The sequence below is a fragment of the Oreochromis niloticus genome, linkage group LG2 (assembly GCF_001858045.2).
Source record: "Oreochromis niloticus isolate F11D_XX linkage group LG2, O_niloticus_UMD_NMBU, whole genome shotgun sequence".
Lineage (NCBI taxonomy): Eukaryota > Metazoa > Chordata > Actinopteri > Cichliformes > Cichlidae > Oreochromis > Oreochromis niloticus.
The window spans coordinates 19,987,944-20,013,042 of record NC_031966.2 but is presented as its reverse complement, the minus strand read 5'-3'; the positions used below and the strand labels follow the sequence as shown (position 1 = coordinate 20,013,042).

General features: G+C 39.2%; 2 protein-coding genes and 1 long non-coding RNA gene across 18 annotated transcripts in view; 1 reads left to right on the top strand and 2 right to left on the bottom strand.

Moving 5' to 3' along the window:
• The first annotated feature begins 4,336 nt into the window (after window positions 1-4,336).
• Window positions 4,337-16,172, top strand: tex11 (testis expressed 11). 3 transcript variants are annotated; one of them, XM_005467467.4, is made up of 29 exons: window positions 4,337-4,624; window positions 5,754-5,866; window positions 6,170-6,254; window positions 6,737-6,816; window positions 6,903-6,980; window positions 7,089-7,208; window positions 7,436-7,516; window positions 7,640-7,725; window positions 7,802-7,859; window positions 7,951-8,046; window positions 8,129-8,210; window positions 8,454-8,532; window positions 8,664-8,815; window positions 8,976-9,061; window positions 9,362-9,499; window positions 9,658-9,760; window positions 9,888-10,012; window positions 10,566-10,651; window positions 11,280-11,333; window positions 11,446-11,486; window positions 11,598-11,675; window positions 11,788-11,858; window positions 13,039-13,152; window positions 13,364-13,430; window positions 13,611-13,760; window positions 13,869-13,977; window positions 14,080-14,200; window positions 14,789-14,956; window positions 15,304-16,172. In XM_005467467.4, the coding sequence occupies exons 1-29, from the start codon at window positions 4,597-4,599 to the stop codon at window positions 15,373-15,375; spliced, it is 2,721 nt and encodes a 906-aa protein (XP_005467524.1). In that variant the 5' UTR covers window positions 4,337-4,596; the 3' UTR covers window positions 15,376-16,172. The 3 variants fall into 3 exon arrangements, with proteins under 3 accessions (XP_005467524.1, XP_005467523.1, XP_025766906.1); XM_005467466.4 differs by having other exon boundaries at window positions 6,900-6,980; XM_025911121.1 differs by lacking the exon at window positions 4,337-4,624 and adding an exon at window positions 4,822-4,964 and having other exon boundaries at window positions 6,900-6,980.
• Window positions 14,774-15,328, bottom strand: LOC109204250 (uncharacterized). The gene is made up of 2 exons (XR_002063842.2): window positions 15,226-15,328; window positions 14,774-14,964 (listed from the first exon to the last, which is right to left on the bottom strand). It is a non-coding gene; the product is annotated as an uncharacterized LOC109204250 (long non-coding RNA).
• Window positions 16,173-16,281: 109 nt separating the features above from the next.
• dlg3 (discs, large homolog 3 (Drosophila)) overlaps window positions 16,282-25,099 on the bottom strand; it is an 83,578-nt gene continuing 74,760 nt past the window's right edge. For 6 of the 14 annotated variants that reach the window (XM_025911127.1, XM_019364973.2, XM_019364977.2 and 3 more), the window contains 9 exons: window positions 22,957-23,133; window positions 22,772-22,847; window positions 22,046-22,148; window positions 20,525-20,566; window positions 20,263-20,313; window positions 19,812-20,173; window positions 19,584-19,693; window positions 19,406-19,497; window positions 16,282-18,953 (listed from right to left, as the gene is read on the bottom strand). In XM_025911127.1, the coding sequence (XP_025766912.1) occupies window positions 18,847-18,953; window positions 19,406-19,497; window positions 19,584-19,693; window positions 19,812-20,173; window positions 20,263-20,313; window positions 20,525-20,566; window positions 22,046-22,148; window positions 22,772-22,847; window positions 22,957-23,133 (1,120 nt within the window). In that variant the 3' untranslated portion in view covers window positions 16,282-18,846. Of the gene's footprint in view, window positions 18,954-19,405; window positions 19,498-19,583; window positions 19,694-19,811; window positions 20,174-20,262; window positions 20,314-20,524; window positions 20,567-21,318; window positions 21,365-22,045; window positions 22,149-22,771; window positions 22,848-22,956; window positions 23,134-25,099 lie in introns of all 14 variants that reach the window. The other 8 variants (XM_025911140.1, XM_019364993.2, XM_005467471.4 and 5 more) reach the window with 5 other exon arrangements.

Below are 25,099 nucleotides of genomic sequence, written 5' to 3'. Positions count from 1 at the left end.
TGCATTTGTCTCACCGATGTCTTTTAGCTCCATCTAGTGTTGATTGGGAAAAGCGGCACTTAAGAGAAGGTGAGCCTATTGTAAAATAGCAAAAAGGACATTACTGGGAAAGTCTACATCTATAGCAATATTTGTTTCTCTTAATAGGAAACAAAAATGGTTTAATAAATATATTGATACAACAGATTAAGCGGTTTTGTTGAATTCACACACCAAATGAACACTATTTTCTTTATTCTTAACATTTGCCCTTCCAAGATGAGAGAAGCACCTTTTGTGCAAATGTATTCCATGCTGCTGGTTTAAAAAGTTGCTTTCCTCAGCCCCTGAGTTCTCAAAAGGAGATTTACTCAAGAATCAAAGCAACATAGTTGAAGCTTTGGCAGAGGTTTTCTCGGTAATATGTCAGTTATTGTGTTAGAAGTCTCTAGTCCAGAAATTTAGACAGGCAAAAAGAAATCAGTGCTTGTAAGAAAGCAAGAAATCAAAGCTCAAAAATCAAACTGTCTAGATATTCTCCAGACCCATGTCTAAGGTGGTGTTGAGTCAAATGACCTCATATTGCTGTTGAGTCACCCAGGCTACAGATCACGAATGGAAAAACAAAGAGATGGAGAAATAGTTGCTGAATGTCTGGTCAACTCAATGTGAGAGTGAAGTTTTACATATAACAAGGACAAATCAAATCAAGTTTAAGATCATGTTGTTGGGTGGAGTTGGGCTCTATGGGTGCCTTTGTCCTAGATGTCTTTTGCATTATTTTATCAAGACATCTAGAATAAATCCTGACATATCTTTAGAAACTTGGGTTATCAAATGTTTACGGCATGAATTTCTAGTGACTGATCCACGCTATTTGGAATTAGTAAGGCAAGTTAGTTAGATAACTGTAGAAACTAAGCATCACCTTTTAACAGAAAGTATTATTATTCCTCTGTTTTCTGCTCCCTTAAGAAGTCACCACAGCTGATAATCTCCCTTAATCTCACCCTATCCCTACCATGCTCTTATGCATATCCTTCTTCAGTGCATGCATGAATCTTCCTTGTTGTCCTCTTGTTTCATACTTAACAACCTTTGCACACCTAAACAATCTTGCATTAAACACATAGCCCAGTGGAAAAGAAAGCAACCCCCTCCAGCAACTAAATATGTTCACCTGGCCTTCAAACTCTCCAGCTCATAATCAAGCATCCCTGGGATAAGCTGTAATAACCCTGATCCACACAGACCCCACCCTGCAACACACAGGATCCAATTTCCCATTGCCAGCCACTACAGGACGCCCCCACAATTCCCTTGTTCACACTCCAATGGGTCAGAAGTGTTCTGGCAGCATAAGAGCGGTCCTATGCAATATTTTGCAGATGGTTTTACAGTCATGTTGTGATTTCTTAGTATTCCTGTAGTAACTTCTTGAGCTAAATACAATATACTCCCCTAACAGAGACATATGGAAACTTAGGCCTTCATCTTTTCTTTGATTTGAATTGCGTGCATACACATAAAAATGGGAATATTTCAGCTTTTAGAGAGAAAACATTTACTTCAATGAAGAGCGTAAAATATCTAAGTGAGATGTCAGACTTTCATAATGTCATAGTGCTTTTGCCTACCTTAGTACCTTTGAGTATCAAAAAGGTATCAATAAGGGTGGAAGTTTTATTTGGGAAAATGATGAACCTGTCAGAGAGGCACTTTGTTCTTTACACCTGTAAATGGCAGTAAATATGGGAGTCTTTTTAATCCTATTATTAATTTTTTGTGTGATTTGAAACAGAATCATATTCCAATTTGAAAATTGAAAAAGCCTTACTCGACCTCCTCTTTCTGCTTAGCTCTGATTCCCTCTCTTTTCCTGATACCTGTTGCCAGAAAGAAACCAGAAAGTTTTATGTACTTTGACTTACAACTAGATTTTTGGTTTTACACATAAGATAAATTGTTTTCTAACCATAATATCAGAAGGATTTGGCAAGATAATATTACAGTCGCGTGTCCGTCTATGATACCGATGATATTCTCACTATGATACCTGTATTAACAACCACAAGGAGAGACACCTGTACACTGAAAAACAGAACAGGTCTCTGTTCAGGCATTTAGAATTACTGATAAAAAAGATGGATGTGCTTTTGTGGTAACATTACAACTTACAGTCCAAATACCAATTCACTACTTTTTATTTGTTGCCTGGCGAGCTCTCTTTTTCTGTGTCATCCTGATGTCTATATCTACAACAAATAATAAACCCTTAATTTCCCACACTAGTTACTATAAGTACAGGTATTTCAATCTACTTTCCAAGCATGTGATGACTGGAAAATGTCATTTGGCAATAAATGTAAACAAGTGCGCTAAGCCAGCATTACAAGACTTCTTAGATTTACCAAGAAATAAGGGCTTATACTTTTTTTTCCCTTTATGGCCACAATGCCAACAAAGATTGCTGAACTCTGAGTAAATATTGCAGGAGAACCAAAGAGAGTTATGAGAAAATACTTTGTCAGAAAACCTCAGATAACCTGTGAGTATTATATCAACCACAGACTTTATTTAAGAGCTATTGATGCCGACATGAGATCAATATCAGTTAGTGTTGGCAAAGTTAAAACTTAGAGCACGCCCTGTCAAAACATTTAGTTTTCTACAGAACTCCATTATCTGTAAGCAAACACGTGTCTTACTTTGTTTTGTACACTGCTAGCAATTCAGCTTTGCACTGAGCTGACCTTAAAATGACTGAACAATCAAATTTAATATGACTTTACTGCCTTATTTTATGTTCCCAGAAAGCTAAAGCCCTGCATAGCCTGGATCATCTTGTGCTCCAGTAGATGACCCTTCTCTCAAAAGCCCTTGCTGTTTCTTATTTCTGTTTTAATTATTTTTAAATTGAAACACTACATAAACATAAGCCATATACATAAAACACTACACAACACATACATAGACCAAGGTAGATAAGGGGAAAAAAGACAAATAATTTTCAACAAGCAGGGAGCGTTCTAGTAATCAATACAAATTAATTACAAATTTGCAAAAAATTTAAATAAAATAAAAAAATCAGGTCTATAGAGTGCTACATAGTTGACAAAATGTTCTCAGTATGAAACAAATTGTTCTCATTTATACTTAAGAAATGCTGTTATCATATCCATTTTATAAATGCCCATTGTTTTTTCCAGCCTACAACCTTGGGGATCTCCCATAAGTACTTCCTCATCCATTCTGTAAGTATGTACCCAAAATATGCTAACTTTTATGCTAACTAACTTTTCGTAGAAGATATTTAGCTGCTGGAGGGGGTTGCTTTCTTTTGCACAGGGCTATGTGTTTAATACAAGATCTTTTCAAATTCCTATTACCAACCTCTGAGTTATATGCTTTTCTAAACAGTCCTATTAAATAGTGACTTCCACTCACTTTAAACATTTCAAAACGGTGCAGTTTTCCTTCTTTTATTATATTGTATAGAAATCAGAATCATATGCACACAATAAAATCACAACTCAAGGATTTGATAATATAAATGTCTTGCTCTAGTTTATGTTCTTTTATAACACTTTTATGTACCTTAAGAGTCAATTTCACCTAATATTTATATAACCTTGTAAATTGTTATATGATACAATTGGCTGTATGGGAATGGGAGGTATTTTCTTTTTAGTGTTTTTCCATGTGTATTTTATGATGGGCTACACTACTACAAAACAATAATCTCTAAAAGAAGGTAGTCCCAATCTCCCCATTGCAAGTTTTGAGATGAACTGTGGGTCTTGTAGGACCTTGCCCCTTCTAATTCTCTAGCAAATAACTTTCTATAGAAGATGGGGATAAAACAGTAACCAACAGAAACTCTCTTTACTACGGAAGCGTAGAGCTGCCACCCAGGCAAAAGAAAAATAGAAGTATATCACGTTATAACGTGAAAAGTTTATTGTTCTAACAAGATACTTTTCATGTTTGTACAATATACTATCATGTTTGTACAATATACTTTTGACGTTTGAACAATATAATATCACGTTATTACAATATGCATAATTATCACGTTCGTACAATATAAATATCACGTTCGTACAATATAAATATCACGTTCGTACAATATAAATATATTGTACGAACAATATAAATATATTGTACGAACGTGATATTTATGCATATTGTAATAACGTGATATTATATTGTTCAAACGTCAAAAGTATATTGTACAAACATGATAGTATATTGTACAAACATGAAAAGTATCTTGTTAGAACAATAAACTTTTCACGCTATAACGTGATATACTTCTTTTTTTCTTTTGCCTGGGTGGCAGCTCTACGCTTCCGTACTTTACCCCTTTGTTTAATGGTATTTGATTTTTGTCACACCTGCAATTATTATCAAGCTAGTATTAGGAACAGTTTAAGGTAGGCAGAATAATTCCCTCTATTGGAGTAATAGCTCTTTTATATTGCTGTTGTTTTGATATCCTCGCTCTCTTTTTCGCGGGCATTTTTGATAGCCGTCAATCAAATGCCAACATTTCAGTGAGGCGCTAGCTGCTAGCACCTAGCCTGACTGATATTTTTATTCCACAAAAAGTTAAACATGGAGGAACTTACCTCAACTGTGAAAAGTGAGTAACTGACTCGTTCTCTTGACCCACCTATTTATTTATTAAAGTGCTTTTACCAACTGGAGCTGTAGCTTAGTTGTTAATTTAGCTTCCAACCTAGCTAATTCACTAACTGTTAGGTTGCGTCTATTATCTGGATGCACAATAGCTAATAACAGTTTTGTGCCTCTGGTATATTAGCTAAATGTTACTCAAGCCATGGAAGTAATAGTTATTTTTCTAAAAGACAAAGGGAACTAAACAGGCAAAGTCTGAAAATCCCAAAAGCTGTATTATTAAAACTTACTGCTGTTGTGACTGCAGCAAGAAAAAGTTAGCCAGCAGGCTGCCATCTACATTTGTATGTACAAATCTACACCTGGGTAACAATTTGAAACTTTTAAAGCAGTTTTTAATGGAGAGTAAATTCTCTTTATTCAATGGGTAAAAAGGGTACTTGAAGACCTTATGTGTATTTCAAACAGGGTCTTAGAATTTTTAAAGAAACTGCTGTGTTATAGACTTTTTATAAATTTTGTCCAGCCTGTGAAATGCCTGATAATGCAAATGATTAGAGGCATAAAATTGGGGTTCATGTTATCCACTAAATTGCTCATGTTATCTTGGTCACCAGCCACAGTGAATTATTGTTATATTTTACATTATTATAACAAGCTAGCCCCCTAACTTGAAGCTAATATGTAAATGAATACTTTTTTAAAAAAAAATTGCAACTAATTAACCTGATTTGGGATGTATGACTCATATTTCATTTTAGATTATATTCTACCTAGATGAACAATCATTAATAAATGGCTTAATATTTCAGTGCTAATAGCCTAACATTAAGACACAAGAGAATATCTGAATTATTTTTGAAATGAGAAAGGACATCAATGTAGTCAAACTGGATTTTGAGACAGATTTTTAACTTATACAAAAGAATAAGAAAGTGGGGTGCTCTCCATGTCACACACATTATTGTCTTGCACAAACAGTATCTGGTTTTCTTTATAGTGTAGAAAATTCGGATATTCTTATTGCATGAAAAATCAGATGTCACTTTCCACTTCAGAAGACAACGTGTCCTCTGTTACCCTGTTTGTATCCTGTCAACGTCTGTCTTTGTTGACTTTTTTTTAATACACAGGTCTCACTGAGCTCCTGCTGCAAAAGCAGCTAACAGATTATGATGAAGTGATAGAGAAGCTCTTCTCTGAAGTCCCTGGACTTGAGGCTATGCCCAAAATACCAGATCCGCAGGTAGACAAAAACATGTCAGCTTGTTTAACTATACGCCACAAGTCAGTAGTGATGTAAAGTTATAGTATAACAATAAAAACAAAAAATAAAATAAAATGGAGAATTAACAAAATAGTTATGGAAGAAATTTTTTACACCGCTAATATTCTTGTTTAATAGAGCTGAATTAATCTGACCTACTACAAGTTATATGACTGCTGCAACGGTTCCATGAAGTTTAAAGACTGCAATTTAATGTAATATTGTTAATACTCATATGCAAGAAGCTGGCATAATTTTATTTTTTTGTTGTCTTGTTTACAGCTGGAGGAGTGTGCCATCAAGCTGTGGAACTGGGGAGTTACTAAGAATGTGGGTGTCACAATAAGTACAATTCAAAAAGCCCAAGGTAAATTTGTATTTGTATTGTTCCACCCCTCATTTTTTGTATTTTGCTAGGAAAATACGAAATAGATACAGAAATGCATTTAAACATGCAAATGTGCATGGAAATATATAAGACAAAAACAGTCTGTACTATTCTAACAAGTTTCAAAGTTAATATTTGGTATGAGCACCTTTATTGTTCAACCCATCGTAAATTTTAAAGGTTTCTTGTAATTTCTTTAAGTAGTCTTAAGGAATAGTTCTCCAGGCTTCTTGAAGGAGATTCAAAGCTCTTCTTTGGAAGTTGGCTGCCTTTTTTCAGTTCTCTGTCAAGATGATCCCACTTTGATCTCATTTTGACTTTAATAATATTGAGGTCTGGACTCTGAGCAGGCCAGTCCAAGACTGATAGTGTTCCACTGTGCATTTTTCTATGCTTTACTGCAGTGGCAGTATTTTGGGATCTTCTCTCCTCACATTCAAATAATCTTACTATGCTTACAGTGCGTCATGTTGCATGCAGTCTGTTGTACTGCTGTGAGCCTGAGAACCCAACAGAGGGCACCATTCGCAAGCAGATTCTGGTAAGCAGTACTGAAGGCAGCCTCTGTGAGTGCCCAATGTTTCTGGAGGACAAGGCATGTTTGTCAGTGTCTAATCTTTACAGATGGCCAGCAAAACAGGGAGAACCTGGCTGGACTGCAAAAATCCCCAGATGGCAGATAAATACTTAAGCCTTGCTGTCAAGGTGAAGAAGAAAATAACACTCATACTGATAGTCTCTTAATTCTGTGTAGGTTTGAAGCAAAGACAAATACCATGTTTTTAGAAATGACTCAAAATCTAATATCCCCAGAGCCTTGAAATCCTCTATAGCCAACTGATGTCCAGAGGCAATGGCACAGCTGACATCAGTTCATCCAAGGAGGATGTGGAGAAGGATCTACTTCGAATTCTCTCATACCAAGCAGAATCGGTGAGCTGTGGCGCATGTGATGTTCGACACCTTCGATGTGAATATTTGTTCTTGTGATATTTGGCAGCTTAGGAAGTGCCATTCTGACAGACTTGCAGTGTGAAGTGTGAGACAGCTAAAATGTGAACTGAGAAACAATGAGAGGGGTAAATTTCTGACAGCTAATAGGGAGTATTATATTGTTTGCTGACATTTAATTATAAGTTCAGATCTGTTCTCCTTTACAGGCCATAACTCAAGGCAATAACAAAGAGGCTGTGGCCTACATTCAGCTTTGTAAAGACATGTTGCTGCGACTACCAAAGGATGTAAGAAAAAAGGCCATCTGTTGCTATTATAACAACACTATATATTGATTTTTCACTTTTACACTACATATTGTTATGGGATGTGTGGGGGATGTTAACTGTGATTATACTTTCTCAATACAGACTGCATACCTCTCCCTAATGTGCTACAACTTTGGAATAGATGCTTACGATGTGAGGAAGTATGAAGACAGTGCTTTTTGGTTGAGGTAATATTCTAATGTTCAGTTTCCCAAGAAAAATGTTGATAAAGGTTGCAATCGAAGAGAAATGTTTCCGTTTCAGTCAAAGCTATGATATCGGGAAAATGAATATGAAATATGGCCCTGGATCTGAAGTTTTGGTAAGACAGTACAATCTAAACTTTCGTACAAACATGACTGTCATTTAGAATTACAATTGTAATTAAAGTGATGTTAATTTCCCTACAATAGGCCAAGGCTTTGCGGCTCCTCGCCACTGTTTATTTGGAGTGGGACTGTGAGAAGTTTGCAGAGAAGGCGCTCAATGCTGTTAGCTTAGCAAACAAGGTGAAACATTAGGAATCATTTTTAGATTGTTATTTATATAAGCAGAAGAATCTGCTCTTCAGCTAATTGTGTAATTTGACAGGAATGCGTGAGCACGTATGGACTGTACTTAAAGATCAAAATACTCCTGAGATGTGAGTCATCAGACAGTGACTTTAGAGCAGGTTAGTTGATACCACAACCAGAACATATTGAGTTATTTAGACAGAATTTGATTGGTGCTGCAGTGGGTTGTTAGTCTCCAAAGTGATAAAACTGGGTTAGGTGTTCTCTTAGAGCTGTTCTGACTACAGTAGCAATAGATACTTATACTGAGAGCCTTGGAAAGAGTTAATATGTCTCTGTAGATGACTTCAGCAGAGTTACAAATGCACATTAAAAAGCAGTTTTAAAAAAATCATTTTCAGGACTTAATGAGATGCTGGAATCAGAAGTTTCTCTTGAGCTGTGCCTAAGCACCGTGAAACTACTAATCTCTGAAGAGAGGTAAAAATCTTTGTTTGTATGGTAATAATTCCCATTAGTTCTTTGTAGAAATATATAATACAGAATGAAGCATCTTTTTTTTAAGTCTCTGGCATATTTTATCGATCTGAATATGTCTGTTATTTTTCTAGAGAAGCGCTGGCTTTTGAGTATTTGAAACGTGTGTGTCAGCACTTTGAGACATCCCCTGACCTGGGAACTGCTCTTGTCTTGCACATTGAGCTGCTGCTGCAGAGAGGCAAAGAGCTGCTGGGCAAACAGAAGATTGAGGATATTATCACTGGTACTTTATTTTTGCTATCAGTACTATAATAAATCTAAATTAAGACAGAAAAAATAAAATTGCATGACAAATACTATGTATTAAAACAGTATTAAAACGAATGAAAAGTACTTTAAATGTGCTACTGTATTAGTGTTATAATTCTTTTACACCCACATAGGCCACTGTACAGGCAAACAGCTGACCCCACAGGCCCTTACAAGTCTCCATGTCTTGCTGTGGGATAAAGCATCCAAGTACTTTGAGGTACACATCTATTCACCATGCATTTTAGAGTCCATACAGACGTGCATACTTATAAGCATGTTCACAATCAGCAGTGTTGCCTCACAACAAAAAGGCAGGTGGCCACAAAAAGGTCCACCTAACCCTTGTTAGGTATTGTTAGATGTTTCCATATAAAACAGCATGTGTATGTTAGAAGTTTTCCTATAGTGTTAGTTCTTGTTTTCTGACTTTCCATCATAAGTAAGTAGTTTATTTAGCGTAGGTTCAGTGTAGAGGTTTACTTTTCACATGGACAAAAGTTTAACTTCGTGTTTCCAGGCTGGAAGCTATTCTGAGGCTCTTCAGTGGTATAACTACTCCTTAAGTCTCTTCAAGGGAGGTCAAATGGAGCCCAACTTAGCCAAACTGCAAAGAAACAGAGCCTCCTGCTTCCTAAAACTTAAGCAACTGGAAAAGGTAAGAGAACTTGAGGCTGCTATAGTTGGTAATTTTAAGAACACCAGTATTTATATGTCACTAGTCACAACTGGAAGTGTCCCTGGCATATTTTTTTTTTCACAGTTACTGCATGCAAATATGTTTTCATCTGTATCAAAAATCTTAATTTTTGTAAGGCCAAAGAAGCAATTAAGGAAGCACAGAGATGTGATCCAGACAACATTTTTACTCAGTTTAGCGTATACAAGGTGGCTGTGCAGGAGAATGAGGCAGAGAAAGGTACCTAAAAAAGATTATTTACTGGGACTGGGGTGCTTTATAAATCATACTAGTGTTGCCATAATAACAGCAATATTTTCATCATATTATTTTTGATGATGTGGCTGATTTATTTATTTTTTGCTAGCCTCAGGTGCATTGCATGCAATGGGACGTCTGTCCAAGAATCCTGTAGCGTGTGAGGACAGACTGCTGGTGTCGGAGGATGCTGCTTCCAATCTCCTGAGTCTGGCTGCTCAGATTGCTTTGGAGGTAGAATTTATCACAGGACTCATTGCTCGTTTCTGTACACCAGTCCTTCAGTTTAGGTCTGATTGAGTTATTATTACATTTCCCGGTCTTATGATGATATAGCGCCTCATCAGTGCTATTTGCAGCTTGGACAGAAACTGGCAGTTTTTGTGAGTGGGAAGTTGATGAGGGATTATGTCCTTGTCACTGAACTCATACTGGTTCCTGTGCAGAAGGGGCTGAGAAGAATAGCATCACTGAGAAGATGATCGAGCATGTTAAACCTTTCCAGGAAAATGTCCAAGCCAGCTGGGATCAAAGATAAAGCTTAAATATTTTTCAACTCTTGTTTGTGTAGACTTATACTGCAGTCCTTCCTCAATAGTTACATACTTCATACTATTATACAAATAGATGTGTTACAGTAACTTTCCCCAGCTATTATAATCAATAGTTTCAGTTATTAAATCAGCTTGAATTTTCTTTAGTGCACTATGTGATTCTGATGCGTATCGATAAGTATAGGTGGTGGGTGGCATTAATGGTGATGAGAAAGTTTCTACCTCTGTGACAGAATGGACAACTGGAAACCGCCATGAAAGCACTGGAGATTTTGTGTGAACACTCCAAAGATCAAGCACAAGTTCTGGTTGCTCTGAGGTCTGTGAAAACTTAAGTATAACCTACAAAAAAAAAAGAAGAAGTAACATTTTAACCTCACTTTTATTAAAATGGTATCTAACATGAATGATATGATGTGACAGTATGTAACCAAAAACAGATTGAGTACAGAGCCTTACACATAAGGCTGTTATTAAAAAAACATACAGTTGTAGTCAGAGCACAAAGAACATTTTAATTTGGTACTTTTAATAATTTGTTGCTCTTCATGGTAACTTAAAAAAAGAAGAAGCTTGCACTTGTGAATAATTGCATTTTTTTTTTTCAATTATGTGCTTGCTTTCTTATTGTCTTGATTTGGATGCAGTCTTAGATACGTATACATTTGATGCTAACACCTAACTTTGCTAATGGAGATGATGTTTGGTTTTTGAGATCTGAAAATAATGACTCATGATTAAATCTTGAATTGGGTCATGATGGTACTGCGTCACACATTTAGTAGAGGTGGCTCAGAGATTGTATTTAGTCTCTTAGTTTTCCACACACCTCTATGATCCACTGACCTATATTCCCTCACTTTTTCACTGAAAGTATGTCTCTGTATAATACAGTTAGTAGGTGAAAGAAAGGAGGTCAACACCAATTTCTTCATTCATCTTTTTAGGTGTTTGGTTCGGCTTGTTCTCTCCACAATAGAAAAATTGAGTGAAGAAATAAGGTGAGGTGAGAAAGAGGGAAAATAACCAAATGTTTTCAGATTTCAAATTGATGCTGATTTAACTGAAAAAGAAAAAAAAAAGATCTACATTTCCTACGTTCATTCCACATAGTGATGTAAGTCTGGATGTCTTGCTGCCGCATCTAAAAAAGGGTAAGTACAAATCCATGAAGGTTTAATTGCATTATGAGTGGAAGTGTCTCAACTACAGTGTCATGTGTTGTGCGTCATAACCCTCGGATGTTTTCTTTGCCTTCACTTCAGCTCTGCAGACAATTTCACACCCCTCTCACATGACTGTCGATCAATGCACAGAGGAAGCGAACTGGTTCAGAAAGATTGGTACTAAGATTCTTTCTCTTCCTTTCAGTTCAATCTAACGTAGTATGCTATCACTTGCAAATCTTGCACCATCTTCATTTTGTCTGTGTGCTCATGTGTGTCCTTGTTACAGCTTGGAACTTGGCTTTGCAGTGCGAGAGCAGCCCTGACAAAATGAGAGATTTCTTTGTGCTCTCTTACCAGGCAAGTGTCCTTATTAGCTTTGTCAGGTGAATTAATCAATGTCTGCTCTATGTGGGTGTAGATCAAGAACACCTGAACAGGAATAAACATTGCTTTATAAATAGAAATGTATCAGTTTACACTCACAATAATATGTGTTCCTTAACCTTAGCTTTAATGGAATAGATACAATTACATTTGGATCTATTAAGTTTGTTTTCTGCCAGCGATTTTCTCATGTCTGATTTACATACATGCCCTGATGCCTAAAAGTACCCATATACAATTATTTTGATCTTATTTATAAGAAATTCAACTTACTTTTGGTTAAACGTAGTCAGAATTTAAACACAGTATTTTAGAAATACTTTCCTACATTATATGTACAAAACTATGGACCCACCTACACATTACACTTACATGAGCTTTATGACAACTGGTCCCCTCTTTGCACCTATAGCAGCTTCCACTCTTCTGGGAACGTTTTTTGCAAATGTTGGAGTGTGTCTGTTGGATTTTCTGCTCATTTAACTACGACTGATGCTGGACATCAGTCTCCATTTTACTTCAGTCCTAAAGGTGTTTGATGATGGCAGCTAAGACCTACCACACCAAAAATTATCCAGCCACACGTTAATAGACCTGGCTTTGTTCTTTTGGGAATAGTTATGCTGGAAGAGAAAAGGGTCTTTTCCAACCTGTTCCCATAGATTTGGAAGTGCAGAATTGTCAAAAATGTCTTTGTAAGCAGAAGCATTAAGATTTCTCTTCACTGCTGCTAGGAGGTCCAGGCCAACCTCAAAAAACAACCCCATCGCTTTATTGAATTCAGTGAATAAGAGGTGTAGCCTAATACTTTTGTCCATATAGTGTATCATGTGTTAGTTCCTTTGTCATACGTGCTTAAATGTCTATTCACTGGTTTTTCTGACAGTGGCTGTGCTGTGTTCTTATTCAAACTGGAAAAACTGAGTCCATATACTTTGCTGTCTACAAATGAAATGAACTACAAAAATATAAGCCCACAGATTATGACGTTAGTGGAAGATTTTTAAAAGTTCTATTTGTCTATCTGTACTTTGTGCCTACCTGTCAGTCTCAAACTCTTGAAAAGAGAACTTGATCTCAATGACAGAGCTTTTTTTTTAAAATAAAAGAATAAATATTAAGGGTACATGTGTGTTTCTACATGAACCTATAGTTCTCCCAGCTGTGCCCACCTGATCGCACTCTACTCATGGGCCAGAGGACATGTCTGCTAATGGCTGCTGCTGCTTCTTTGGAGCTCGGCAGGAAGTCTTCTCACCCTACCCAGGTGTGCCACCCACTGCCCATCTCCTACATTTAGCACACTCTCACTCCACATGGATGGAAATTTACCAAGACCAGTGGAGAGGAGAGGTGACTAACAACATCATTGGTGCTAGCGTAGGTGTTTAATTTGAATCCCCCTGCCTTTGAAAAGGAACTGAACACTAGGTGGCGATGATTAATCCAGAATGCTTTGCATGTTCGTCTGGTTCCAGGAGTTCACTCAGGCTCTGGAGCACATTCAGATCTGTTCAGAGGTGTGGAAAACCCTGAAAGCATCAGGTGCATTTAGCAGCTACACTATTCAAACTAAAAGCAGTGTTTATTTGCACAGTGTAAACTATGTAAAACACAGAAAAGATGAGTTAAACACAGTTATATGTTATTAAAAAACTGACATAATTTTTTAAGTCTACTTCATGAAGTGAAATTGAGCTATAAAAATGTATTCTCAATTTACAGGAAGCTTTCCGATGGACCCGACAGACTCTCTACTACTGCTGTATGAATTTGAAGCTCGTGCTAAACTGAATGATCCCATGGTTGAGGCAATACTGGAGTCTGTGTTGGAGCTTGAAAATATTGAACCCAAAATGTTAGAGACCATGGCAGGTTAAAAAGACCCTCTAATATTAATCACGTCTGTGCTGAAATACCTAAAGAAACACATCAGTTTTTTCAGTATTCACCCTGTGCTCTTATTTTCTTCCCTTTATGTAGCCTTGGCAATGGAGCCTCCAGCCTATTTCCCTCTGCCGTGCAAGAAGGCCTTGAGGGTTGCTCTCTTTCTGCACAAGAAACAACCACAGGCTGACCTGGCGCACTGCAGGCACACCCATGACTACCTTTAGCATTTCATTAAGGAGCATTTTTTTCTTTTTAGATTTTGAATGAATAGGTTATTGACTGTTTTTCTGTGTCCTCATCTTAGCAAGTGTGTTCACAGCCTCATCAAGCTGTCCCTCCCAAGTGGCGTGTCAGAGGTGGAGGCCCATGTGCTCGAGGAGGTGTGGAACTACTACGAGGAGGCCCTGTCCATCATTGCAGCCGCAGTGAGTCAGCACCAATCACACACCGACATCCCTTGGCTCCCACCTCCTGTTCCCTCCAACAGGAATGCTCCTGCTATATAATTCACCCCCTCTTTTCCACTCCATGCCTGCCTGCTGTTCTAGAAGCCTCTTTTTATCAATGGGCTTTCAGCCGCACTCCCAATTAGCAGATGCTTCCATTCACCACCCCTTCCTGCCAATTTGAATGTTAATGTGCTGTACAAGTTGTCACACTGCCGGTGAGCTACAGCTCTGAAAGAGACATGAAATTATTGAGACATTATGCAGCTTTAGAGGCAGCGCACATTTCCCCTTTCATATTGAGTTATTACTTGAAAGCTGTGGAATTCTTTGGATCAAAGTAAATGGACAAGATTAAAGTGTTGTGAAATATGAATGAACCGTTTCCACTGAGTTTGTTTCATGCTCTGTTTTTATGACTTACAAGCATAAGTAAATGTTAATATACAAATGGACAGGATTTGATGAAAGTTTACTTGGCATTTGCTGCCACAACCCACTGAAAATGATTTGTACAACACAGTAACCCAGGTGGCCTTTTGAACATCTTCCTGCTCTTCTCCGTAGCCGGACGACTTCCCAGAGATGGAGACCTTGTGGTTGCTGACTCAGGCTTGGAACACTGGGATTTTGCTGTACAGCTTGGCTCAATACCCCGAAGCTGAGAAGTGGTGTGGCCTGGCCATGAGCTTCGTCCGCCACCTGGGATCTCTACAGGAGAGCTATGAGACACAGGTAGAGGACTGGTGGAGAGAAGGAAGGGGATGAAACACTGGGTTGATAGTAGCTTAAATCATCCTGCTGCTTTGTTAAATACAGATTTTGGCAGAATTAAATCTACATGTCATTGTACAACTCCAGGGTTGCTCATCAAAATACACCAATTATAGTTTTGAGGTTAGCTCAAGGAACTTCACCAGAGGTGATCCTTTAAGTATTGCAGCTTTGTCAAGAGAAAAGTATGGCAATAAAATACAGTCTCATAAGGTTAAACTGGCACACACCAATAAAAGTAACTGCTCCATTGTAATGCTTGAGGTATAAAAAGCTTAGTTATACAGCTGTTATTTGTGTATCCACAGATGTCTGGTCTCTACAGCAAAATCCTGGACAGATTGGACAAAGCAAAGAAAAATGTCAGCATGAAAGAATAGACAAAAAGGTATAGGTCAGCTGTTGGGAGCCTGGTGCACGCCTGTTCTTTGGGGAAACCTACGTTTATTCAGTTCAGTTTTCAACACCCTAACGTTCTCAATGTTATGAGAAATATTTACCAGAAATTCCAGTTTGGCATGTTCTTTTACATTATTTTAACTGTGACGTATTCTGGTAGACTAGTACATTCATTTCTGGTCTGATTCTTACCTGAACACTTGTTCTAAGCTCCTACCCATTAGTTTCTGTTGGAAAAGTAATAAATTAAAAAAATAAAAATAAATCTACCACTGCAGTAGTTGTTTTTAAAGCCAATCTGTATCCCAAAGTAGAATAAAAGGCACATTAAAATCATATCTGAGTCACATATTTTATTTTCAAACAAATAAACTCTTGTCAAGTCCCAAAATAAAACCCAAACAAAAGTTGCAGGACTGTGTTCCCTCATGACTAGGACAGGGAAGACCATGAGGCCAAGTGTCCTGATAGGCTGTACTACCTGCAGTGACAGGAAGGAAACTACTGTACAATCAAAGGGTTCATGTTTGCAAGCACTTACTGCACAGATGTGCTATAACATAAACATATCATCACCCAAAAGTACAAACAAGAACCCTGACCCCCCCACCCAAAAAAATAAAAGTATATATGTCGTCATTTCTCTCATCAGAACAAAGACCCTCGTCAATTATACACACACAGAGGCATTCAGGTTCCATCTTATCACAACCTCAATGGAAAAGTGTAAAATGAAATCAAGTTCTTTGGGCTTTGACATGGCTGACTGAGGTATGAATACCACACACATTGTTAACAGTCAGCTGTATTTCAACTAAACACCAGAGTGGACCAATTCTAAACCTCTAATAATGTATTGATCAATGCTCCTGCTTCCTGTGATATTGTGTAGGTTTCTGCCTGCATCACTTTATTTTACAATATATCGTTTTGTTTTTTTAAAATCTATACACCCAGACACGTTCCACAAGAAATCACATGTAGACAGGCCCTACTTGAGGGAACCGAATTCCCAACTGACTAGTTAGTGTTCCAATAGGCATTTGAAGAGAAATACCAACAATACAGCACATTTGTATGGAAATTATATCTCAAGAGTAGCTCAAACTTTACTTACCTGACATTTGTGGTCTATAAAACATGTTTGTCCCAGTTTGATTCACACATGCATGAAGCACAGGTGAGGGGGATCTGCTGGGGGCTTATTTACATTGTACAGCTACCACACCCTTTGAAACAGTCTGCAAGCAGTTTATAAATGGCTCTGTTCCCTTCGGTAATTCCCTGAACTCTGGTTTTGACACAGGTAATGACAGCTGGTTTAGCAGTGGTGCCTGGCAGGTGGGCACACCTGTTCAGAAAATGCCTGCAGGTACAGGTGCTCTGTGGGTGGGAGAGAGCAAGGGACCCAGGGGTCTAGGTTAACACTTCTTGTTTGGGTCTGGCTCTCTGAGAAGAAAAAAAAAAAAAAAAAAAGTATATCCCTTTGCACTCTTCAAAAAAAAAAAAAAAAAAAAAAAAAAGCTGAGGAAGAAAGCAAAAGCGTTCACAGGGTCAAGGGCCACAGCACTCCTCCTTCAGACGTGCTCTCTCACATGCACACAATAACATATAGTGCCAAGATATGCATGGAAGGATGGTGCAGGTCATTTCAATCCTGGTGACGCCACAAAGCAAACTCAAAGGTTACCAAACTGATGGCCTTGAAAAAGCTCCCAGCCTTGCAGAAAAAAGAAGACAGTACAGCCCGATTACACTGTCCACTTGGAAACAGCTTTAACTAAGCGACAGTGCCTTTGAGTAGTTTGTTCACATTTGACAACTGTGCAAACGCCCAAACGTGGCTGTTCAGTCACGGGGAAATGGTATCTGTATGTTAAGATTCCTGAGCTGGCCAAGCTCACCCCCAGACGTGCCAAGAGCTCAACACAGTGCTTCAGCACCTGCCAACAATAGATTAAGAATTCATCGATTTATAGATGCACAAACCGTAGGCTTTCTCAAACCCAACTTTAGTGTTTTTGGTTGGTGGACCGGGGGCGGGGGGGTTTGAAAACAGGTTATAGTGATCTATAGGTTATAGTAATCTTTAGGACATCCAATACAATTATTGTCTTGTTCTACCCGTTTTAAGGCCACCATCATGGCGGCAGATACGACAGTACCGTGTGACCAATCAGAAGAGAATCCTCTGGGAAGGCAGAGAGTGTAATAGGGTGATCTGCTGCTCAACATGAGTTGGGAGGCTCTGGCTATCCAAATTGCAATCCATTGGCCAAATTCTTCTTTAATTATAAAGGAAGAGGGTTGAAATACAGGGGAGGGAAAGTGCCAACAGAGGCAATTTTTTTTCTTCTTCTTTTCTTAATCTATTGCACTCAAGTCAGGCCTCCTGACAGTTGGAGGTCACAAAAAGGAAAGATTTTCCTCATCAATTGTGTTCAGCCTCCCTCACAGACAACAGGTAGTCACAAAACAGAATTTGTATTTGATGTAAGGCAGTTTGGTGTTTTGCAGAGAGCCCAGTTACACTTCTCTACCCCCGTCCTTTACACAGAGCAGCTAAAAACCACAAGCAAAAAAAATCCCACAAGAAAAAATTAAAAATAACAAAAAAAATAAAAATAAAAAAGGAACTAACAGCCCTCCAAATTGACAATTCTAGTGAAGTGTAAAATGTGTAGTTTTTAATATGTAGTAAAATCTCAGTAGGATTTCATCATTTATTTTGTGATTTCATAATATAAATGTAGAGATTCACAACGCACTTCTTCCTCTTGATCTGCCTCCCAAGATGTCTTTATCGGCTGCAGCACAGACAACTGGCAGATGACCAAACAGCAAGCTGGTTTGTGATAAATAGATCAGTTTGTAGGCTCCTCTACTAATTTCCTCAGTCATTATAAACAAGAGAGATGACTCCTTGAACAGTACCATCAGCAGGGCTCGATTTATCCAGTCTTTTTTAGAAAAAAAGAAAAAACCCTTTATTGGTCTTCAACTTCTTGTCTTGCGTGTCTTTTATAATGTGATTTGATGAACATTTACAAAGTGTTCCAACTTGGTATGATTTGTCTCTGATCCCCTGAAACTTCTTTTTGACTTCCCAACTCCTCTCCAGATTTCTGCAAAACCTTCTGATCTTCAGTCAGTCCCAGTTCACAAAAGGATGTATTCCTTTTCCCTTTTGTTTTCAGTTGTCAAATTCCTTTGGAATGGCATTTCCAGTCTTGAATGGATTTGTTGAGAAACTCATGCAGGGGTGTGCACAGTCACAGTAATGGTGATAAGACTTCTTTTTCATTTAGAGAGTAACATAATGATGACACTAAAACTTGATATGAAACATATCTGCAAAAAGGAGGTGAGGAGAGGGGCTATTTGGGCTTGGGTGGGGTCTCTGGGAGGCAGGAGGGGAGCTCTGTGCCAATACAGAGAGGACGGCAGGGAGCTCAGAGTTTCTCTGAGGAGGGGATCCAGATGTAGGGCCCAGACTGCTCCTCAATGATTAGCTTGATTTTGTTGTAGATCTCCTCTAGTGAGTCACCCTGTACAATAGCTGAAGGCAAAAACAAAGGGAGAGAAACTTTGTTAGTTGGTTGCATCAGAACTAGAGTCCCGCCCAGCCCCAAAAGTAACCTAATCAAGAAATTCTTCTGTTGATCAATCAACAGTTGTTTTATGAAGCCAAAAAGCCAAGTCATAAACAAACACACATCATCGGGTTGTAAATAAAACTTAAAATCATGGAATCATGGATTAAGATTATTCACTGAGGTCATGGCTCAAGGGAGCTGGAGGGTCAATTTCCTATACACTTACATACAACCACAGAATTCACTGACTTTAGACTTCAATGACAATAAATAACCCAATCACTGAGAAAAATAAATAAAAGATTAAAAAAAATAAAATAAATCAAAACCTATATTTGAAAAAAATAAATAAATAAATCAAAACCTATATCCCAAATTGTAAGTACAAATACTTTTTGTTGGCAATGAGACTGACCTGTGAAATACTCCCCAAAGTCTTGCTCCAGTTTAACTGCCTTGTCAAAGACTTTATTGGCCTGCTCATATGTCTGCCTCTTGTTCATCTCCCTGAAAGCGACAGTAGTTACGGTTAGTATGACGGACACAGACCAGCTGTGATCTTGATGACAGAATGTATAAAAGCTTTGACTTACATTAGGGCTTCAATGGATTTTGGTTTGATAAAGATGGCAATCGGATAAAGTTGTGCTTGCTGCAGTCGTTTTATGGCATTCCCAGAAACATCCAGAATGCAGTGTTTCCCCTGTAGGCAAGTAGAGAATACTTTAAAATACTCATAGTGGTGAAAATTTAATGCTTTCTGATTTAACACGCCACCCAATCTGGTAACCCAAGCCCACAGAGAAATGCTCGATGCCTACCCTCTCAGCCACAGTTCTGACAGACAAGATGCTTGTCCCATAGAGGTTCTCGTTGAACTGGCCCGCTTCAATAAACTTATTATCCTGGATATCCTTCTCCATTTGCTCTCTCGAGCCCACAAAGTGGTAGTCCTGGCCGTCAATCTCGTTCTCTCGCCTAGGACGAGTTGTATCTGCAGAAGTGAATGGAAAAAGTTTATTTTTGTTGCTGCTATTTTGTTTAGCGTACTGTGTAGAGGTGTTGCGTGTTGTCAACTCACGTGGTACACACGAGCCAAACTTGTGGGGGAACTCAGAGATGAGGTCATCATTTATTCTGTCCTTCATTGGGCCCAAAATTATCACAGGTCTTGTATAGTGGACTGAATCAGGAACAGAGAAGGCAAGTGAGGATAAATGTAAAACAGAAAATCTACAGCATGACAGATTGTGGAGAAGCGATTTCACTTACTTTCCTGTCGAATGACTGGCTCATAGGAAAGAATTGTGTCCTCCTGACCCTCTGTAACAACAAAAATTAAAAAAAAAATGAAATTTTACATCCTGTCTGAAGGAATTACATAAAGCTGCCACAGCTGATAAAACTCCAAAATGAAATATTAGGTTGCAGATATAATTTCACACGTACATTTAAGGACATCTACCGTGTTATTCATCTATGTGGGCAGAGTAAAAGAAACCAGAGAGACCATGAGAAATTAAAGGTGACTCACTCGAACTACTTTCGCTGTCACTTGTGTTGGATGTCAGGCATTCTGCAAAAGCAAGAGAGTTTCAGATCATTTTACAAAACCATAACCACAGTGGCATCCAAGTCAATTCTTTTCCTATGGGTGAAATTTAGTTTCACCTGCCTCAAAGGACAAAAAGGGAAAAAAGAAAAGCACTCTGTTTCTCAGCAACTAAGCCACATAAGAAAAAGGGGAACAACGAAAGCAGAAGTCTGGTTTGGTGCAGCAGCCATGCTCTGGCAGTATTTGGGAAGTGGTTTTAGGTGCAAGCAATAGGAAATTAAGTGCTTCCTGTGATAATATCCCAAATGACCCACAATCCCCAGGCCAGTGTTTCCTATTGCTAGATCTGTGCTGGTGGCAGCTGATTTCATAGCATAGAAAAGGCTGAAAACATACAGCGCTACACTGTAGAGAGAAGGGAGGCAGGAGCTGGTTGACTTTGGGGAATAAAGCAACACCCTGCTCTGGTGATGTATTGTAACTCTGTGTGACCTTGTATGACAAAACATGTAGAAAAATGTTGTGAGACATTCAAAATAAGTGTAATGCTCACCCAGCCTCTCTTGGGAATGCATTTTTAAAAAATATATATACACTGTGAATCTGAGTAGGTGTGTGAGTGTGTTTTTTTTCTGTGAGCACACAGATAGGTTTGTGTGTGTCACTCTAAATTTTTTTTCTTTTTTTGCATTCCCAGCTGGGCCTGCGGAGACAAAGCATTTTTCTCTGAGCTCAGGGGACAGCTGCTTGACACAGTACAACCACACACTTACTCAAACTCTTTGATCCATAAAAGTCATCGCTTAACCCTGGGAAGTCCTAGGTGTCCCGACAGGTGAGAGCAGAAACCAAGAGAAGAAAGCAGACAGGAAGAAGAAGAGGTTAGTGAGAGTTTGGGCAGGGAGAGAGAGAGAGAGAGAGAGAGAGAGGAGTGCTGTGTAGTGCTCGCCAGGCCCACTGACACACGGCGCTGTGGTACTCATTTAGCCTGAGCTCCACTTTGTTCATAGTAAGCCACGGCCTTTCAATTACACAAGCCCAATCCCATTAAAATGGGATTTTGACCTGTTAAGTGTAAAAGCTTCAGTCCGGTTAATGAGATTCTTCCTGTTGTGGGTCAGTGACTGACTGGGAAATTGATCAGGCCTTATATACAAGGAGTAGCATCACAGCATTAGAAGGCGTGTGTGTTAATACAGCCGAGAACACACCCAGCTGGCAGCACACACACAGTTGGAACACTCCTCCGGAGCCCACAGACAGACACACCAGAGAGAACCCCACATCTCCAGCTCAGTGACGCTGGCTCGTGGCGTATGGGGCATCTCTCTGGGACAGTGAGAAAGGGATGAGAGTGATGCCATCGCACAAACCATCCCTGGAGGTGAGCGGAAAGATGAAAGTTGAGAAACAGAATTGAAGCATGAAGGGGAAAAAGGATGAAAACACCCCTCCCCCACCACCACCACCGCACACCCCAATCACACAGCTGGTACTCACGTTCAGACTCCACCAACTCCTGCACAATATTCTCCTTGCTCTTGTAAAACGGGAACTTGCGTGAGAGGTTGAAGCTTTTTTTGCGCTTTACTTTGACTGGCTGCTATTTGATGTGTGGGTGAGAGAGGGGAGGAAGGGAGGGAGGGAGGGGGGTTCAATGAGAGGGTGAAAACAAAAACAGAATGGGTTTCAATGAAGGTACTTCAACACCCATGCAAAATCAAACAAAAACAAATGAAATGTAAACAAACAATTCACATTAAATAATGAAAATGAGAGGCAGGTAATGGGTGGATATGAATGGCACATCAATGTGAAGGAAACAGGCATCCGTTTACCAAATTAAACATCTTCAATAAATTTAATCCTTGTACCACAGAAAATAATACAGACAAAATTAAAGCTGATTTATGCTTCTGCAAATTACATCTGAGAGATTGTCTTCTGACAGACGTGCAGACATTTTGCAAGTGCACATTTCTTAATATCACTGAGTGCACGAGCTGTGGAGGTTGTGGAGGTTGTGGAAACCTCTTCCTCTTCGCGGAGCCTCTGGGTAATCTATATAGTAATTCGAGAGCTTTTTGTGCTTGCTTCAGTGAGCAGGTGCTGGTTCCTTTCCCACACTCAGGGGGGAAGTAGGCCATCTCCCTGGGAGCCCAGCAGCAGCTCTGAAGACAGCCGCTCTGGCACCAGGGCAGGGAGCAGCTGGCCCTCTACACTTACCCTGTTAGACTCAATCATGCCTGTCCTGGCGTGGAACTTGACTGTTTTTAACCTGGCCCGCTCCTTCTTCTCCACTCTAGGGAAAGAGAGAGAAATATATCAAGTTCAGGCCGGGCATGAATAGGAGTAATCACATTAGCCTCGTCTGGCATTCGCACACCGCTGCAAATGAAGAGGAGTGATACCTTTTCTTGCTTGGAATGACCCCAATCTGCTCACTCTCTCCGTGAGGTGTGACAAGCCTCGCCTGCCACCACTCATCATCAGAAGCGTTTATGACATGAAGGATATCCCCATAAGAGAAGCTCAGGCCTTGGCTGGGCAGACAGCTGTCCCTCGTTCGATCGTAGTCAAACAAAGCTCTGCAAAAACAAAGCCTTTGGTTACGCTCTTTCATCTTGTATCTCTGATCGAATTACTGTACCGAGCGTTCGAAGTTGGCACAAAATGACAGTTCTGACTCTGCAGCATTACATAATTGCTCTTTGTTACTTTGTCTGTTACTTCACATTGCTTACATGTGGGCTGTGATTTGACAACATTTTAAATATTTGGCATTTAGAAACACTATAGCTGATATACAGTACTAAGCAAAGGTTTTAGGGAGGTGAGGAAAAAATGCTGTAAACAAAGAATGCTTTCAGAAATTAAAATGATTGTTTATTGGCCCCAAATGTATTCTGTAGCAGGACAACAACCCCAAATATACAGCCAAAGTCATTAAGAACTATCGTCAGCGTAAAGAAGAACAAGAAGTACTGGAAGTAATGGTATGGCCCCACAGAGCCCACTCAACATCATCGAGTGTGTCTGGGATTACATGAAGAGACAGAAGACGTGAGGAAGCCTACATCCACAGAAGATCTGGGCTTAGTTCTCCAAGATGTTTGGAACAACCACCAGCCAAGTTCCTTCAAAAGCTGTGTGCAAGTGTACCTGGAAGAATTGATGCTGTTTTGAAAGCAAAGGGCGGTCACACCAAATATTGATTTGCTTTAGATTTCTCTTTTGTTCATTCACTGCATTTTGTTGATTGATGAAAATAAGTGATTAACACTTCCATTTTTGAAAGCATTCTTTGTTTACAGAATTTTTTCTCACCTGCCTAAAACTTTTACACAGTACTGCAGTCAGACATGTCACTCATATTTAGTGACAAAGCCATATACAGTCACACTTGAATCAAACTCATTTATACATTTACCAAACAATTTTTAAAAAGTGCAACAGAAAGCAACTTCAGACATTTACTAAGGCATGCCATTTATTTTCATTTGCTGTTGCCACATACTTTCCACGTCAATAGTCCACGTTTACCATCTGTCCAGGTGCGTCACTATCTTGTCTGACAGGTAAACCCACAGCTACAACTGAAGCTAAAACTACCTGTTTTACAGGTTTAAACTTCCCTTGACCCATAAGCCTATATCTACAGGCTACGCCATACTCTAGTGGACAGACAGACTGAGCTCAACATGCATTTTTCTCCTCTGTTCTAAAGGCTTGAGCCAGTCTGCTCATGCCAACTGAAACTGGGAACGCCAATACATAAACACTACTGGTGAAACTGTCATGGTGCAATATAGCTTATCTCTTTGTGTGCTCACCAGGGAATCGAAAGCACCTTCAACACAGGCTGAGGAGTGATAATCAAATTCTTTCCCATAGCCATTTTATGGTAGCTTAACACAGACAGTGAGAGAAAATGCGATACTTTTAGACTAAAAGATTTCCACATTCCTGAGACTGGGCTGGGTGGACATGGCGGCTCCCGCATTAGCCGGCAAAACTACATAGCTTTTCCTACATAACTGCGGGCTTAGTCACCTGCACAGGAGCAGGCTAGGCTCTACATGCCTCACAGGAATCAGTGTATATGAGAGGCATTACTCATGATACTCCTCTGACCATAGCAGGCCTCCAATGTAATAACACTTATGTACCTTCTGAGACATCCCGATAAGATCCGAGCTACTTTCAGGAGTAGTTTTAATATTCTGATAGTTAAAAACAACTGAAGAGGCAGCTTGGCTGTCAGAACTGAAAGGGTAAAGTGAAATGAATTAGTGCTTCAGCAGAAATATGGGGAAGCACTTTTGACTGTGGTGTTACATCACACAGTCCTTTCACCTTGAGCCCTGCGACTCAATGCATTTATATGAACAGAAGGTTGCCACCTGTTTCAATTCCTAAATGAGCCCAATCCAGTTTGGCAACTTGCCCAAAGTGTCATAACACAGGTCATCTCAACAAGCTCCCCTGTCAGTCGACATTAAACAAAGTCATTGTCATAGCAGGCATCAAAACAACAACAGGGAATGTCTGTTC